Raw genomic sequence first — 15,679 nt, forward strand, 5'->3', positions numbered from 1 at the left:
AACAGGCATTCAATGTCCGACTGTTATCCGCTTACCATACATCCAGTCACCTACATCTGTTTCCATGACAAACGTGTCTCACTCATTATCTGATGAACCCCACCAACATCCTCAAGTTCCCAACATCCCAAAACTCTTGAAAGTTGAAACAGCCGAGGATTCCGTTCCCGGGACTACTTGGTTCCGGTGATAGACAGCACACCGTGAATTGCCGTGAAGATAAGAGATTACAAAGTACATAAGCCAAGCCTGGCTGCAGTGATTATTCCTGAACCTTTTGGCTCAACCTTTTACACTCACCTAACCCCTTCACATTGTACCAGTTGCCTATACTTAGACATTCTATCCTACATTTTAAACATCACACTCACACCCAAATAAATACACGAACACAAACACAAGATGTACTCCAAATTCTGGCCCAAGGGCGGCTTCCCAGGAATCCTGCACCACTTCGTATGTTCAAACTCATAACCCCTCCCAACTCCCAACTCCCAGTTAACCAGACTGACTAACACAATGCCTCCCTTTCGATAAAAACAGACAGAAACCCTCGTCACATTCGAATACACCACTACAACCCCCTCCCTCTCGCAACCTCACACTCTCCTCTTCGTCGGCGGTCTCGGCGATGGCCTCGCCACAACATCCTACATGGCGGACCTCGCGCGCGCCCTCCAACCCACCCCCTGGTCCCTCTTCACCCTGAACCTCACCTCCTCATATCAATCCTGGGGTCTGGGCCATCTGGACCGCGACACTGACGAAATCGCCCAATGCATCCGCTACATCAAAGACTACAAAGCCGACAAATACGGCGCCGCCAGTGCAGCCAGCAGCAAGATCGTCCTCATGGGCCACTCCACCGGCAGCCAATGCGTCATGCATTACCTGACGCGGCCGAACCCGCATACGACGAAGCCCCCCTTTGATAAGTACTTGGAGCATGTGGAGCGGTTGCCGCTGGATGGAGCTATCATGCAAGCACCGGTGTCGGATCGTGAAGCGATCTTGTGGGTGTTGGAGAATGGGTTCAATGGTAGGACGTCGGCGGAGTGTAAAGCGGTTTACGAGAAGTTGGTGAACATGGCGAGGGAGGCAGAGGAGAAGCGAATCAGAGAGGGCGGGGAGTTTGATACGATTCTGCCGATTGAGTTGACGAGTTTTGCTTACCCGGCGAATACACCCTTGTCGGCGAGGCGGTTGTTGAGTTTGGTCAGTCCGGATGCTCCGGGGAACCCTGGGGAGGATGATATGTTCAGTTCAGATCTGGGGCCGGAGCAGTTGCAGAAGACGTTCGGAAAGGTGAAGCAGGGGGGCTTGTTGGCAGGCAAGGCGAAGTTGATGGTGTTGTACTCGGGTAAAGATCAGAGTGTGCCCGATTGGGTGGATAAGGAGGCACTGTTGAGGAAGTGGAGGGGGATTGCTAACGCGGGATGTGCCAAGGGCGAAGAGATCTGGGATGATGAGCATACTGCGGTCATTCCGGGGGCGTCGCATGCGCTCAGTAATGATGATCAGGCGGAGCCTAGGAAATTCCTCGTGGAGAAGGTTATGGGGCATTTGAAGACTGTGGTTAACGAGTAATACACCTTTTTCTTCTTTTCTTTCTTTGTTTTCTTCATGTACAATGATGCCATGTTGGATTTTTCTGACCTTCTGAAGTGGTGCGTCTCATGAGCCTTGTGCTTTGTCGGAGAAACAGCAGATACAGGAGTCATGGAATGCTGCCAGTCAGCTGGAGACTGGGTATAGACATTCTACACAAGACTCGACGACGGACTTGCGGGCACGACGGGACTGGGTGAAATATGGCCTGGTCGCGACAGTCTTGTTGCTTGCCTCACCTTATGTCTATCCAACCTGCGGGGGTAACTGAGCTGATATATGATGGTTTGAGAAGATTTATGGGCAGGAACCCCTCATCCAGTGCATTTATGTATGTATGATTTCAGTAGTAACAGATATCAAGTTACAAGACACTTCTTACATACTAGACACTATATATTCATTCTCCATGTTGTGGACTCTACACTCGACGCATGCGTCAGCCTATTCAGTAAATATAGCTGGCTTGCACATGAGCACTGTCAGAATTCACAGGTGTCTCTTCTACACTATCTAATAACTCTCCAGCAGGGCCATGACGTTATCATGGCTTTTGACCAGCTTGCAGGTAGCTCCAATATTCTCCTCCGGGGCGGTGTGGTGCACGCCGATGCGGCCGGATACGACGGAAATATGACCGATACACGGTAAAGACACGATCAAGTGGATGGATAGTAATGTACAGTATGGTATTGAAAGATTGCTATCTAGGGTTACTAGACAAATGCAAGTGGTGGGTCCTCGCTTCCACCGGAGGACTAAGTAATTAGTTACTAGTCTACTGAGTACTGACTCCATTTCTCGTTGCTGCACTCCCAGGAAATTACAGCTTGGCATTCCACGCAGCCCGGTCGGCCGATTCCAACGGTCGCTCACGCCCATCCCAGAAGATCGGGCACAGCTGGAACCACTTCTCGCGGCTGCAGATGGAATGGACCGACCGTTTGTGGCCCAGGTCGACGTATTTGCCGATCGTCAGTCCCTGCGCGTTCTCATACGACAGAATCGTTGCTCCTGTGGCGCGTGGCTCGCCCACCACATTCACGGTCCGTGGCTCATCGAGGAAGCAGTAATGGATGCAACTCGAATACCATGCGTTGACGCGCTTCGCGCCCCGGAAGGACGCATCACCCACCAACGAATGTCTTCCGCGATCGTAGTCATGGGCGTCATAATGCGCACCATAATGGTCCTCCTAATTCCAGTGTTAGCAGCTGTCAAAGACACGATGATGTAAATGTTCAAACAATGCATCGTGGCCCTCCGCGGGAGAAGCAAGAACATACCTTGGACCAATAGAGCTCGTAGTACGAGAACCTTGTCTCATTAAAGCGCCCAAACAAGCACAAGACATGCGGATCAACATGCAGCTTCCGGAGATACTCGCGGTGTTGATCTAGTGTACCGGTCTCATTCCATCCCTTTGCCACACGGGGGTCATTCTGCCACTTATTGAAGAGCTGCAAATGGGTTGGATCCTGCCAATCCACGACTTCAAGAGAGAAGTGCTCATCCAACTCAGGGATATAGCGACTGTAGGCGATGGAGCCCGGAGCTGGCTTGGGCCGTCGGATCGGGTGTCTAGCATAGATAGGCTCCTCGGGGAACTTCTGCGTGAAGTGATAGTTCTCCGGCATGGGTGGGTATTGCGACAAAGGCTCTCGCAGAGAGCCATCGGTGCCATCACCCACTACCCAGATGGGACGGGGGCCCATGGGCGACGCGGCGCCTTGCCAGAAGGAACTGCGGAGGATCAATAGGTCGGTAGAAGGTTGGACGGTGCGGTCATCAGGCCGGGTTGCCTGGGGATGCTCAATGCCCAGTCCGGTCGCAAGGAGCTCTGTACGAAGGAAATCCTGGCCTGCGCCGGACAGGGCCAAGCTGAAGTATTCATGGGTTGGATGGGCGAGGTAGATCGCATGAACCACGTTCCAGATCTGCCCCAATGTTGGTGTGGTGTCCGTCCATTGGAATGTCGTTCGAGGTGCACGACGGGCGCGTGCCCAGGCTGTGTTGTTGTTAGGGGGAGGGCAAGTCGTCGCGGACGGATGGGATAATTCCAGCCACGAAAGAGAGTCGAGATGGAGAGGTTGAGGGGGGGATCGGCCGGCTGGGGGCTGATCATGCAAAGTCAAGTTGAGTTTGGCTGGTGACGTTTCGGCTTCGGCAACGGTGTGCACGCGATATGCGGTCAGAAAGGGATGAGGGAGTTTCACCAGTGGATACTGGGAACTGGCAGTAGTATTGGAACTCATCCTCGCTCGCCGTGAAGTGTCTAGTGAACACAATGTAGAGAGACAAGGGAAATTTAAGAAAGAAGAAGAATGGAATGAAAAAGGAGCGCTGCGACCGAGGCAAACGGTTATATAGAGAGCCGGTGCAATTTCGACAGAAAAGCCGAGGAAGGCAGATAACACGCCTGCAAGCTTGTCTCAGGTGGGTGTCCGCCAATGGCCCGTCCCTGGTTGCTCTCGACGCCCCTCTGGCATGGACTCGGACCCACCGATATCGCATCTGATGCCGCCCTCTGGAAACCCCGGCGATGGCCCTGTACGGAGTACAAAAATATAAAAGTAGCGCGAGCTGGTCCGGTTGTCCCGCGATCAGATAAGCTGAGCCTATCAAACATTCACGCCCGCGACCATGTCACTCCGATCGCATTCCATACAACATCCCAACTTTCATGTCTCGTTTCCCCACGAGCGTGTAGTCCAAGTGACTTTAAATCGCCCAAAGAAACTCAATTCTCTTGATTTGGCTACGAGTCGCGAAATCCAAAAAGTCTGGGAGTTATTCGACCAGGATGAGAGTCTGTGGGTGGGCATTATTACGGGCAATGGGAGAGCCTTTTGCACCGGGGCAGATTTACAAGGTATACTCATTTATGACCTATGACCCTCTCATATACCTCTGTACTCTAACATATTGGCTTACTCTTTGCATTAATAGAGTGGAACGCCATGAACGAAGCTGGAGTTGTCAACGACATGTCCCCGCCCGGACTAGCAGGGCTGCCCCGACGGAGTGGCAAGAAACCCATCATCGCAGCGGTCAATGGTATCTGCATGGGGGGCGGGTTCGAAATGGTAGCAAACTGCGACATTGTGGTAGCCTCGGTGTCTGCCATCTTTGCGCTGCCGGAGGTCAAGCGAGGAATTGTGCCCGTGGCCGGCTGTCTGCCACGCCTGACCCGCACCTTGGGGTTGCAGCGCACGATGGACGTTGCGTTGACCGGCCGCAGTGTGGACGCAAAGACACTCTACGATTGGGGGCTAGTGACTCGATTGGTGGATATTGGTGACGATGTTGCAGAGGCAGCGCTCCAGGTCGCGCGTGCCATGTGCAATAACAGCCCGGATGCGCTCATTGTTGGCCGCGAGGGGATCCGGTTGAGCTGGGAGGCCGGGAGCGTGGAGGATGCGGTGTCGACGCTGGCGGAACACTCATACCCGCGCCTGGTGGATGGAGCAAATTTTGCCGAAGGGATTCGGGCGTTTGTAGAGAAACGGTCGCCACAATGGATCAACTCCAAGCTGTGAAACGGAGGAGGGGGATTTTTTTCACGTACGGTTCTACGGATTACTCCGCAATCAGATAGCTAACTAGCCAGCCGGCGTGTGTGTGCCTGTTCGGCAAGGGGCGTCCGGATCATCTCGCGGTGTAGCTCACTCATTATTCGGCGGGACAACCCGATGGAGCCACTCATGCTGCAGAATTTTCCAGCCGTGTCCTGGCCTCGATTGCTCTTGAGGAAACAAAATTCCTTCGAGCTCCGGGGCACCCCATTTACTTGAAGACACAAGAACCATGGAATATTAGTCTAATGTACCCCATCGCCTATTTTCGTACCCACTGGGCTTGTGGAAAAGTGAAACCCCCTCACAACGGGAGTTGATGGCATTCGCATCTTATCATGGATCAGATTAGATTCAGTCCCGGACTAGCCGCTTTTCGTCCACGGTCTCTCAGGCTGTTTTTCTCCGGTGGCCGCCAGGGGAAATTGGATGGTGTGATGAGAGTGGATCCGTTACCTAACATGATCCCGGTGACCGCTGTGACCATACGGTAAGCAGTATCGTACGGTTCGTACGGGTATTTCCTTAGTATACAATGTAACAATATATACATACCGCGAGTGGACACCCAAATGGGATGTTGACCCGACCTAGCATCATCAGACGACTCAGCTCGACCGATGTGGGTGCCTCCTCCCTCCTCTACCTGAGAAAAGTCTTGGAGCTATCAATCAGGTAAAAAGACGCAGAGATTACTGGTGCCTTGAGTGGATCGCAGCAAAACCTGCCAGGCTGCCAGTCATCCAGTGCTTGCTTGCTGCTCATCTCCGGGTGGAGATCATGGATTTCATCGTGCCTCATCGTGATTTCCGGACAAGCACACGCTGCGAGTCAGCTAACTAGAATGTGCGCCATAGCCAAACTAACTGCTCGCGCTAACAATCTCTGCACCTGAGCTAGGATAGTTACGTAGACCTTGTAGGGCATCCTCATCAGCCTACGACCCCCAATTAGATAGTTCGATCAGATAGGGGGAGCAATGAGCAGGCCAGCGCCATCATCTGATTAGATTGGCTCGTCTCCAGGGATCCAGTGGTCTCCAGTTGCGCTCGAACCCAGTAACCACGCTCCAATCCAAAGAATTTCAGATGCGGCCGCCGCAGCCGACTTCGGGGTTATCAATCAGTTGCGTGGGCCTGTCAACACTAGTCCTCCGCCACTCGTTGCTAGCTGGGTTTCGCCTGGGTATAAGGGCCAAGACATCCCAGATTTCTTGTCGTTTTCTTGTCCTCCTTGGCTTTACCCGCTCGATCAACTGTTCTGCCTTCTCGATCGGTCCATCACCATGGCCGTGCTCGAAAAGTTCCGCGAGGCCATTGGCCGCAAACCTTCCATTACCGACGAATCCGGCAACAATGTTGCCATGAACACCGTCGAGGAGACCAAGGGTTATCCCGTTGCTGATGAGGCTGTCCGTGGCCCCGAAGAGTCTGAGGAAACTGGTTCCGAGGATGCCTCCTCGACGCACCTCCAGACTGGTGTGAACGACGTCGAGGCCATCACCAAGTCCTGGTCCAAATGGTCCCTGATCGCCGTGTTTGCCAAGTAGGTGGTTCCTTTTGGAGTCGAGATTTTTCATGATATCCTCGCTAACTCACTCTCTTCTTCTTGAAAGCATTTGGCTCTTATACTTTGTCAACGCTTTTCAGTCCTCCCTTCTGAGCAATTTGCTCCCCTATGTCACCAGTTCTTGGGAGTCCCACTCCCTTCTTAACGTCATCTATGTGGTCGCCGACTGCATGTCAGCCGCCGTGTACATCCCCTTGGCGAAGATCATGGACGTGACGGGTCGTGCGGAAGGATTCCTGACGATGAGCGTCTTCGCTACGCTGGGACTGATTTTGATGGCCACCTGCCACAATCTTCCCACCTTCTGTGCTGCCTATGTAAGAACTTCCCAGTTACTCGAGTGAAAATTCTGTCCCTGCTAAACAGCCAATTCACAAGGTTTTCTACACCATTGGCTTCGGTGGCATGACCTACTGTGTGGATGTCATCACGGCTGATGCCTCCAAGCTGAAGAACCGAGGTCTGGCCTACGCCTTCACCTCTTCCCCTTACATCATCACGGCCTTTGCTGGTCCCAAGGTCTCGGATGAGTTTCACCTCAGCTGGCGCTGGGGCTTCGGCATGTTCGCCATTATCTTCCCCGTTGTCGCTGCCCCTTTGTTCTTCATCCTGAAGCACAACCTCAAGCGCGCACAGCAACAGGGTTTGGTCGTCGCCAACCGCGACACTCGCACCTGGTACCAGATTGTCTGGTTCTACTTTATCGAGTTTGATAGTACGTTTCTATGCCCTATGTCTTCCAAAGAGATTCTGAAATCTAACTTACCCTCCAGTCGTCGGCGTCCTCCTCTTCTCCGTCGGTCTCTGTGTCTTCTTCCTCCCCTTCGATATCTCCTCGTACGCCCCCGACGGCTGGGCCTCGGGCTACATCATCGCCATGATTGTCGTCGGTGTCGTGATGCTGGTTCTCTTCTGTCTGTACGAATGGCTCATTGCCCCCGTGCCGCTGTTCAAGTTCGGCTTCCTCTTCAACCGCACCGTCATCGGCGCCTGTCTGCTCGACGCCACCTACCAACTCTCCTACTACTGCTGGGACAACTATTTCACCTCCTTCCTGCAAGTGGTCAACGACCTCACCGTAGCCGAGGCCGGCTACGTCAGTGACACCTTCGACGTCGTCTCCGGTGTGCTGCTCCTGCTCGTCGGCTGGCTGATCAGCAAGACCGGCCGCTTCAAGTGGCTCCTCTACATCTCGGTGCCCCTGTACATCTTCGCCCAGGGTCTGATGATCTACTTCCGTCGTCCCAACCAATCCGTCGGATACCTCGTCATGTGCCAGATCTTCATCTCCATCGGTGGCAGTATCTTCATCATCATCGAGCAGCTCGCCATCCTGGCCGCCGTCGACCACCAGCACGTCGCGGCCGCCCTGGCCCTCCTCAACGTCGTCGGTACGATCGGTGACGCCATTGGTGCCACCATCTCCGGCGCCATCTGGGATAACACCTTCGAGAAAGCCCTCATCCGCTACCTACCGGAATCCGCCATGTCCAACCTCGAGAACATCTACGAGGACCTCGAGACCCAGCTGAGTTACCCCACGGGTAGTGTGACCCGCATTGCCATCCAGCATGCCTATGGATATGCCCAGACGCGCATGTTGGCCGTTGGAACGGGTCTCATGGCCCTTTCGTTTATCTGGATCGTCATGATCAAGAATATTAACGTTGCCAAGGTCAAGCAGGTCTCGGGTATGGTTTTCTAGACGGTCGATGGCTGCATGTATATACCATATGCATACGTACATACATACATCGGTTGAATAGGAATTTCACCCTGAATGCACCCTACTACCTTGTCTTTTTTAATCTCGCTCATACCCATACCCATACTTCTCCTTTTACATACCCCTGTGTGCCTGCTGGTGCATGGACATTTCTGCTTGAACTGCATTAGTTAAAAGTTAGTTATACTCCACTAATTAATTGTCTTGTATCATACTGTGATTATCTTTCATGTAGATATGTGTAGTGAAGGGGTAGAAATCAGTAAGAATGGTAGACTTTCGATGATTGTAACAATCACTCAAATCGAAAGATAGGCTACCAGCTCTCACCATAGATAATATATTATTAGCTGCCTTGGCCTCGCAATCACATGCTTGATAACAATATATTCCTTCGAAAGCATCGTCTACTCAAATACATATCTGACCTGACACCTTTGTGATCAGCGGAGTTCCTTCTGAGGCGTCTGCAGGAATTTATGACTGTTTACATGCAGATGTTAGTCTACTGTGACTGTAAGCAGAACCGCTGGATCAAGTCCAGGATATATATGATTGCACAATGATATAATCATATGGTGCTCATTCTGGATTAGTACTAATTAATTGGGCCGGCTTCCTCTATCATGGAACATCTCCTGGCCTAAGGTCTGCCTGTTTCCTTCAGTTGTACTGTTTCCTGATTGTTCGGTGATATTCATACATTGCAGTCGTGCGTATAATCTTCAAGTGTGTAGTGTCCTTGATTGAGGTGTGGTGGCGGTGTCTTCTGTGGTTGGGGAATTAATCTTGTGGTTGATTCTATTATTGAAGTTGTTTAGGATTGGAGGTGTTGGTAATAGACTTGTGAGTGGTTCTTCTTTTCATTGTTGTTGCTGCATATTAATTAAATTGCTATTAGGTGTGCACTAATGAGCTCGTTGAGGCCGTAGTTTGAGTGAGACACGTAAGTACTAAGATAGCTAGTAATTGCGTAGATCTACATCCAATTAAAATTATTCGAAGACTGGTGAATGGTATTCACAGATATCCATCCTCAGGTATAAATCACCGCCAGATATTTCCCAACGCCGTCTCCAACCACAACTTCGTATACTGCTGATGCAGCCAGACGACATGCGACGGCATCGGCTCACTCTCCGCCTTCCCCTTGCCCTGGAAAAACAGACTCTTGAGACGGAACTCCGCCACGCCCTCCTGGGGCTTCACCTCAGTCGACATCTCAAACAATCCATCCGATTCCCGCACGTCCTTCTTCCGCGGCGAATCACCGCACCGCACGATAATTCGTTCCGGCGTCTTTTCTACCACCTCGAAGTGATCTGTGATCAGCGTGCCCACGTCGTATGTCGCGGCGCGGAGGTCCGCGCGCGTCCACAGGTGAGAGGAGGTCTCGGGGCCTTCGTATTTCTTGGAGAGATAGCGGCGTTGGTAGGCATAGCCTGTTTGTTTATTTATCATTCGATCAGTATATCACATCCTCTTAGTAGTAGGCAAGTGGGAGAGCATAACGCACCAAATCCACTCCACACACCGGCGCAAAACGCCTCGGTCAGCCGGCCTGGCTTTTCCAGCAAAGCGGGCTTGATGTCCTTGAGCGGTACCCGGCGCACGCAGAGGTCGTGGGTCGTGGGGTTGTTGTTGGGATTGAGTTTCTGGTACAATGGGTGCTGGAAGAGAGGGTCGCTTGTGGTCATGGGCACGAAGGTGTTTTGACGGACGGCTGCGAAGAAGAACGCCGTGGTGACACCCGCACCGATGGTGGTGATCTTGGCGGCGCGTTTGAGGATACCCATTATGCCGTTTGGGGGTTAATTGAATGAACCTTGGGGAGAGAAGGGGGTGGATGGGATGAGGTTAGGAAAGGGAAGAAAGAGGAGAGAGCTGAGCTTGAAGCCGTTGGGAAGAGGTGAGATCATCGGGATTGGCGGAGATGCGGAGTCGGAGGATGGTCGGAGTTGTTCCGGTGGCTGGTTAACATTGTTGATTCACCTTCTTACTAGATAACTTTGGAGGTTTAAAGCAGAGTCAATTCACAGAGTATGTATATATCATATAGAGTCTACTAGATTAGACCTGGGATGAATCTCGCCGTCCTCACATGCCATTCCTCCCACGCCCGCCCGAACTTGTCCCGCAACATCCCCTCCTCGTCTCGCACTCGCATCCCCGTTGCATAACCAAACCCTGCTACTATCACACCCACCACCCATCCTCCCCATCCAGATAGTCGCTCACGCACTGTATCATCCATAGCACAGGCTACTGCGCCGTCCCACCGCATCACCAGTCCTAGATATCCTGCCGCGAGCAACCACAGGCCCGTGTAGCTCGGATGCTGTACAAATCGGTACATCCCTCCAGTTACGAGGGTATCCGGTTGTGACAGCTGAAAGGTGAAGTTGCGACCTAGAGTCCTGAATGCATGAAGCCGGAGCAATGCGCCTACAGTCAGGGAGAGCAGGCAGAATGTGGTTGTGACGGTCCAGGTGAAGAGGTGCGGCGCGAGGCCGGCCAGATGGGGACAGACTGCTTGCAGGTACACTCCATCGCCAGTGTGAACTAGCTCCTTAGCATGTTGGTTGCTGCCATCTGCATAGAACAGCGCAAGAAGAGCGTGATAGATGATGCAGGTCGTATTGAGATGGCGAGTGACGGCGGAGAGTGGGCCGGCAATCAGACGAACGCGGTCTGGCGGCCCATTGCCTGTGGACCTGATAGGAAGGTTCGGTGGTGTAAGACTGCGGAAGGCAAGGTATCCTGCTGCTAAAAGAGATGCTGAGAGCGATATCGACGAAAAGGAGGGCATTTTCGGCTTGAAACTGCTGGACAGGTAAGGGGGTCTCGGATGCAGTGGATGATGCAGTTACTGTTGGGCTGGTTAAATACAAGACGATCCGCTTGCTGCCTGGGGTGTCTATGATATACTCCTCGGTTTTCTCCATTCCTACTCGCTCTCAAAGCATAGAACAGTCTACCTCGAGTCATCAGTATAACTGAAACACACAGTGATAGTAATCATCCCTTGCTGTAGCGGTCAGTCTGGAGAGCTTCATGCAAAGATTACAATGCCGCAAGTGACGATGAGATGATTGATCGGTCACCATAAGGCTCGTATTTACACTCGTGATAGTAGTTCCCTAGTGTAAACGGAAAGTCCTTGAAAGGCTTCAATCCCTTAATATCTAGGTGTAGATTGTACAGTGCGAGAAACCAGTTCCATCTTCTAACCCAAACGAATAGAAAAGATTTATCGGAAACGATGGCTCCAGGGACTGATCGATGGCTGGACATGCAATTGATATGTACTATAGGTCACGTGAATACCTCGTACGATTCACAGTTGACAGATATCACCTGACTGCGCCAACGGTCCGGGTCACCTGCCGTAAATTTCCTCCGACGGAGATGCGATAATCGATCTACGAATACTACGATTGCAATCAAATTGCGTTGTCCAAAAACTATTTGGGACCACTGGATTTCACCACATAATAATCATCGTTACGCATTACCCCAAAGGCTGAAGAGCCAACCATCCATCAACAAAATGACTACACCACCTTCAACCGACGATCTTCAAGCACGCAGAGAAGCCGACTACGAGCGGTTCAAGACTGCCGCGGCATACACATTTCTTCTTGCCTCGCCTGTTCTCATTGCCCTACCACCCAGAAAGCTCGACAATCTTACGGTCCTTCTCACCAGCGCTTTCTGCATCTCAGCCAACCACCTCACCCGCGAATATACCGGACGGAGTATTGTGGACCGGATCGAGGCCCGCATCTCACGGAACCCGATTGCCGCATTGTCGGATCTACCCAGCCAACGGGCACAGGAGATTCAGGCCAAGTTAAAGGCCGCGAGAGATGCGCAGATCAGAGATGGGTCAGCCGTTGGCGAGGAATTGGAGAGGTTGAAGGCAAGACAAGCACAGGAGAAGCCGGCTTTAGAGAAGATCTGGATGGGCGGCGAGACGGAGGGGTGGAAGGAGAGAAGGATCAGGGAAGAACAGAAGGCTTTGGAGGAAGGGAAAGGATATGGGGACCTGATCAAGGAGCATATTTGGGATGTATGGAACTGGGGCCAGAAGGCAGAGGAGGAGAACAAAGAAACCAAGGAGGGCAAATAGTCTGGATTCGGAAAAGTGAACCCATTTTTTGCAGGGCCTGTCGACGGCCTTTTTGTTTAGCGGGCTTGCATGATATGGGCGGCGTTGATATGGGCTGGGTTTCTTGGTTTATGTAATTATAGTTGTTCGTTTTTCCTTACGTATAAGGCATTGTACATTAGTTTCATTGACCTGATCAATATGTGTTATCACCTTCATGTGAAGAGTGGTGTCATATGATACTCCCCAGATGGCCCAGACGAAATGGCTGCAAATTTCTCCTCTGTACCATAGCACGTATCGGAAATCCAGCTGCGACGCTGGTATCAATGAATAAAATAGTACTGTACAGCTGACTGTAGATTTAGCTGGCGCGAGCGTTTCTGCTCATAGGCGTTCAAATGTCCTAAAGCCTTAACTAGGGTGAGATATCATGATTGAGGTCTCTTTGAGTCTGCAAACAACAATAGATAGATGGCTCGATTAGATCAAAGGCTATAGATTGGACTATATTGCTTGAACGACATCCATAGTGATGCTTTATGGAAGAATCAAGGATACGTGCGCAAGGCGTAGCGTCATCTGAATTGACTATTATATGATACATTTGTCTTTGGTTAATCGCGCTCTGTAGACGCTGCAAATCATTTCATGCATGAATATGATGGCTCATCATTCCATAATGGACAAACACCTTCCCACCTTAACGCCGAAAAAGATGCATGCAACCCTAATTCAACCGAGAATAGGTCCAGCAGGAAACGAAGAAAGAAATTCTAAGAGCAGGATAGTGACGGAGGAAAAGGTCTCGGGCAAAAGGTCATGTAAAATCCAGGCCATCATCTGGCTGGTCCACGTACTGGTACTTCGCCAGAATCTGCTCGTGATGGACGTCGTGAGCCTGCGAATGTACCAGTCCCAGTACGTCTTGATGAAGCGCCGTGGACGGATCCGGATCGGTGGTGTGGTCAACCATCATATGGTAGTCATGAGCCGCATGATGACGGACGTCATTATCAAAGCTGGATGCATGTAAACTATGTGCAGCATGGGCATATGGATCAGTCATGGTATCATGAGGATGGAACCGAGGAAGCTGCTGATGTATGTCCATCATTTGTGGGTCCAGCGGCAACCCCGTGTAGTCGGTGATGGAATCCACCGATCCTTGCACTACCGAATGGGCGGTCACAAACGGGTTCGTATTATGAGCATCCATAGCGGTGTGGTCCATCAGCGCATGCGCACCCATGGGATCGCTGGATGTCATGTCAGCATCATTGTCCGCCAGGTCAGCCTCGTCAAGTCCCAGATCGTCCTCATCATCTTCAGGGGTACCCTCGTGCATGATCCCATTGATTAAAGGCGGCTTAAGGGTCTCTTTACACTGTGGACAGTCCCGTATCACCCGACTGACCGTTTCTTTAATCCGCACCCAATGGTACTTGACCGCAATGGCAGCTGTGGTCTTGTTGATACCTGCATGCTGCTGCATATGCATATCGCGGGCAATATCGTACTGCTGCTGCGGGTCGGACACAACCTCCTTGTCTTTCAGCATCAATTTCTCGCCGTCCCCATCTTGACCTCCGATCAACTTGTAATGGGTAGCTGCACTCCGAAGCCGACTCTTTTCCGCTCGATCAGCGCCCCTAGGATATTTGGAATGCTTGAGATAGTACCGGATCTTGTCAAACCGATCTTGCGTGACCGAGTCTTCCCCTTCCGGGCCCAGATCCCGGCCGTAGATGATGGCATCTACGTACTGACCGGGATTGGACATGAGCCGACCACCCCCGGGGACCCTGCCAATCCGCTTGAACCCCAGAGCATCCCACAGGCGGCAAGATGCCACGTTACTCTCATAGACCAGGTTGAAGACCGCATATGTGTACCCCTGTTTCATGTTAGCCGGATGTCTACAAGGTCAATAACCGCAATGTTGAGGCAGGGTCAGTAATGGCAAAGGGAGTTACTAAGTAGTCATGATAAGGAACAAGAATAGTGATTTGAGTGAAGATTACTGGTATCTGATATACTAACCATCTTAGGAGCCCACTCAAGATACCCTTCCCCCATCAGGCGACCTACACCTTTGTTTCGGGCGGCATCGGTGACCAGAAACATACCATTGCAGACGTGACTACTACGACCGGGATAGTTGGGTCGGATATTGAAGCTGCCCAAACAGATCTTGGACCAATTGGCGCGATTCCGACCTAGTGCCTGAACCTCTTGCACACTCTTGATGTCCCCCATGAGCATGATTGCGCCAAAATTGGAGAACCAATACGGCCCAAACTGCTCTAGGGGGATGGGATCAATCATGGCATAGGTATCACCACCTTCGATTTCCTTATTCAACTGATCGGACAGGTAAGCTAGCAGGGACCGTGGGATCGCATCCGCTGAAGTGAAGGGGACCAAGGTGGCGACCGTTACTCGGTCCCTGAGTATAACCTGCCGCGGCACGATGTCAAAGGGCAACTCCTTCTCCGTAGGGATGACGGTGGTCATCAAGTCCCCGTGTACGGCAGGCATGATGATACCGGGAGCCGGATGCACCAGTCACGAGACTGCATGTTAGCGTTAGTTGGGCTACCAGCATAGTCTATCATGGCGGCGGGGGAGTCGTGAGGGTGGATAGTGAAGTGATGAATTTGGGATTGTTTCACCCCGGAGAGCCGTATATGGGAAGAATAGTGATAAGCAGGTTTCGCTCTAGTGCCTTTCAGCCTAGAGGGGGGGAGGAGAGGAGAGGAGAGGAGGAGAGGCGTGAGGTGTCGATCCCGCCTGAGGCGAGAGTTGAGTTGGGGGGAAACATGGGGGAAGGGAGAATTACCGGATCAGGGTACAGGGGGCAAAACTGGGCTGGAATAGAAGCACTGACCGATTTTAGGGTGTCTAAGGGGGGGAATATAATTAGTTGGGTAAGGCACTTGGCTGGCGTGCAAGTGCTGGGTGAGAGCACTTCAAGGACCGCTGAGTATTCTCGAGTCCGGAATGGCATGAACGCAGATGAGAAATTGTCGTCCCGCTGCTCTCGGCTGACCCATCAAGTGGTCCCCACCGCCCAAGAGCTCCACAATT

At 51.9% G+C, this 15,679-nt stretch overlaps 8 protein-coding genes across 8 annotated transcripts; 4 read left to right on the forward strand and 4 right to left on the reverse strand.

Annotated features, from left to right (window-relative positions):
* Positions 1 to 104: 104 nt before the first annotated feature.
* sidJ (putative siderophore biosynthesis lipase/esterase) lies at positions 105 to 2,030 on the forward strand. Its single transcript, XM_067620017.1, has 2 exons — positions 105 to 456; positions 544 to 2,030. The coding sequence occupies exons 1-2, from the start codon at positions 403 to 405 to the stop codon at positions 1,585 to 1,587; spliced, it is 1,098 nt and encodes a 365-aa protein (XP_067475742.1). The 5' UTR covers positions 105 to 402; the 3' UTR covers positions 1,588 to 2,030.
* Positions 2,031 to 2,262: 232 nt separating this feature from the next.
* Positions 2,263 to 3,971, reverse strand: ASPBRDRAFT_77599 (GNAT family N-acetyltransferase). The gene is made up of 2 exons (XM_067629374.1): positions 2,895 to 3,971; positions 2,263 to 2,803 (listed from the first exon to the last, which is right to left on the reverse strand). Exons 1-2 carry the CDS (start codon positions 3,861 to 3,863, stop codon positions 2,432 to 2,434), a joined length of 1,341 nt encoding a protein of 446 aa, XP_067475743.1. The 5' UTR covers positions 3,864 to 3,971; the 3' UTR covers positions 2,263 to 2,431.
* Positions 3,972 to 4,215: 244 nt separating this feature from the next.
* On the forward strand, positions 4,216 to 5,577 carry sidH (enoyl-CoA hydratase/isomerase family protein). Its single transcript, XM_067619443.1, has 2 exons — positions 4,216 to 4,480; positions 4,558 to 5,577. The coding sequence occupies exons 1-2, from the start codon at positions 4,252 to 4,254 to the stop codon at positions 5,145 to 5,147; spliced, it is 819 nt and encodes a 272-aa protein (XP_067475744.1). The 5' UTR covers positions 4,216 to 4,251; the 3' UTR covers positions 5,148 to 5,577.
* Positions 5,578 to 6,260: 683 nt separating this feature from the next.
* On the forward strand, positions 6,261 to 8,693 carry ASPBRDRAFT_209745 (uncharacterized protein). The gene is made up of 4 exons (XM_067621875.1): positions 6,261 to 6,728; positions 6,799 to 7,069; positions 7,131 to 7,467; positions 7,526 to 8,693. The coding sequence occupies exons 1-4, from the start codon at positions 6,469 to 6,471 to the stop codon at positions 8,455 to 8,457; spliced, it is 1,800 nt and encodes a 599-aa protein (XP_067475745.1). The 5' UTR covers positions 6,261 to 6,468; the 3' UTR covers positions 8,458 to 8,693.
* Positions 8,694 to 9,322: 629 nt separating this feature from the next.
* On the reverse strand, positions 9,323 to 10,367 carry ASPBRDRAFT_46701 (uncharacterized protein). Its single transcript, XM_067625690.1, has 2 exons — positions 9,995 to 10,367; positions 9,323 to 9,920 (listed from the first exon to the last, which is right to left on the reverse strand). Exons 1-2 carry the CDS (start codon positions 10,272 to 10,274, stop codon positions 9,526 to 9,528), a joined length of 675 nt encoding a protein of 224 aa, XP_067475746.1. The 5' UTR covers positions 10,275 to 10,367; the 3' UTR covers positions 9,323 to 9,525.
* A 122-nt stretch (positions 10,368 to 10,489) lies between these two features.
* Positions 10,490 to 11,553, reverse strand: ASPBRDRAFT_68061 (methyltransferase family protein). Its single transcript, XM_067628983.1, has one exon. It carries the CDS (start codon positions 11,285 to 11,287, stop codon positions 10,544 to 10,546), a length of 744 nt encoding a protein of 247 aa, XP_067475747.1. The 5' UTR covers positions 11,288 to 11,553; the 3' UTR covers positions 10,490 to 10,543.
* A 336-nt stretch (positions 11,554 to 11,889) lies between these two features.
* On the forward strand, positions 11,890 to 12,863 carry ASPBRDRAFT_46703 (uncharacterized protein). Its single transcript, XM_067625691.1, has one exon. The coding sequence runs from the start codon at positions 12,029 to 12,031 to the stop codon at positions 12,608 to 12,610; it is 582 nt and encodes a 193-aa protein (XP_067475748.1). The 5' UTR covers positions 11,890 to 12,028; the 3' UTR covers positions 12,611 to 12,863.
* Positions 12,864 to 13,044: 181 nt separating this feature from the next.
* Positions 13,045 to 15,488, reverse strand: ASPBRDRAFT_46704 (putative histone acetyltransferase Spt10). Its single transcript, XM_067625692.1, has 2 exons — positions 14,633 to 15,488; positions 13,045 to 14,486 (listed from the first exon to the last, which is right to left on the reverse strand). Exons 1-2 carry the CDS (start codon positions 15,128 to 15,130, stop codon positions 13,410 to 13,412), a joined length of 1,575 nt encoding a protein of 524 aa, XP_067475749.1. The 5' UTR covers positions 15,131 to 15,488; the 3' UTR covers positions 13,045 to 13,409.
* Positions 15,489 to 15,679: the final 191 nt, after the last annotated feature.

The sequence above is a fragment of the Aspergillus brasiliensis genome (genome assembly GCF_001889945.1).
Source record: "Aspergillus brasiliensis CBS 101740 unplaced genomic scaffold ASPBRscaffold_12, whole genome shotgun sequence".
Lineage (NCBI taxonomy): Eukaryota > Fungi > Ascomycota > Eurotiomycetes > Eurotiales > Aspergillaceae > Aspergillus > Aspergillus brasiliensis.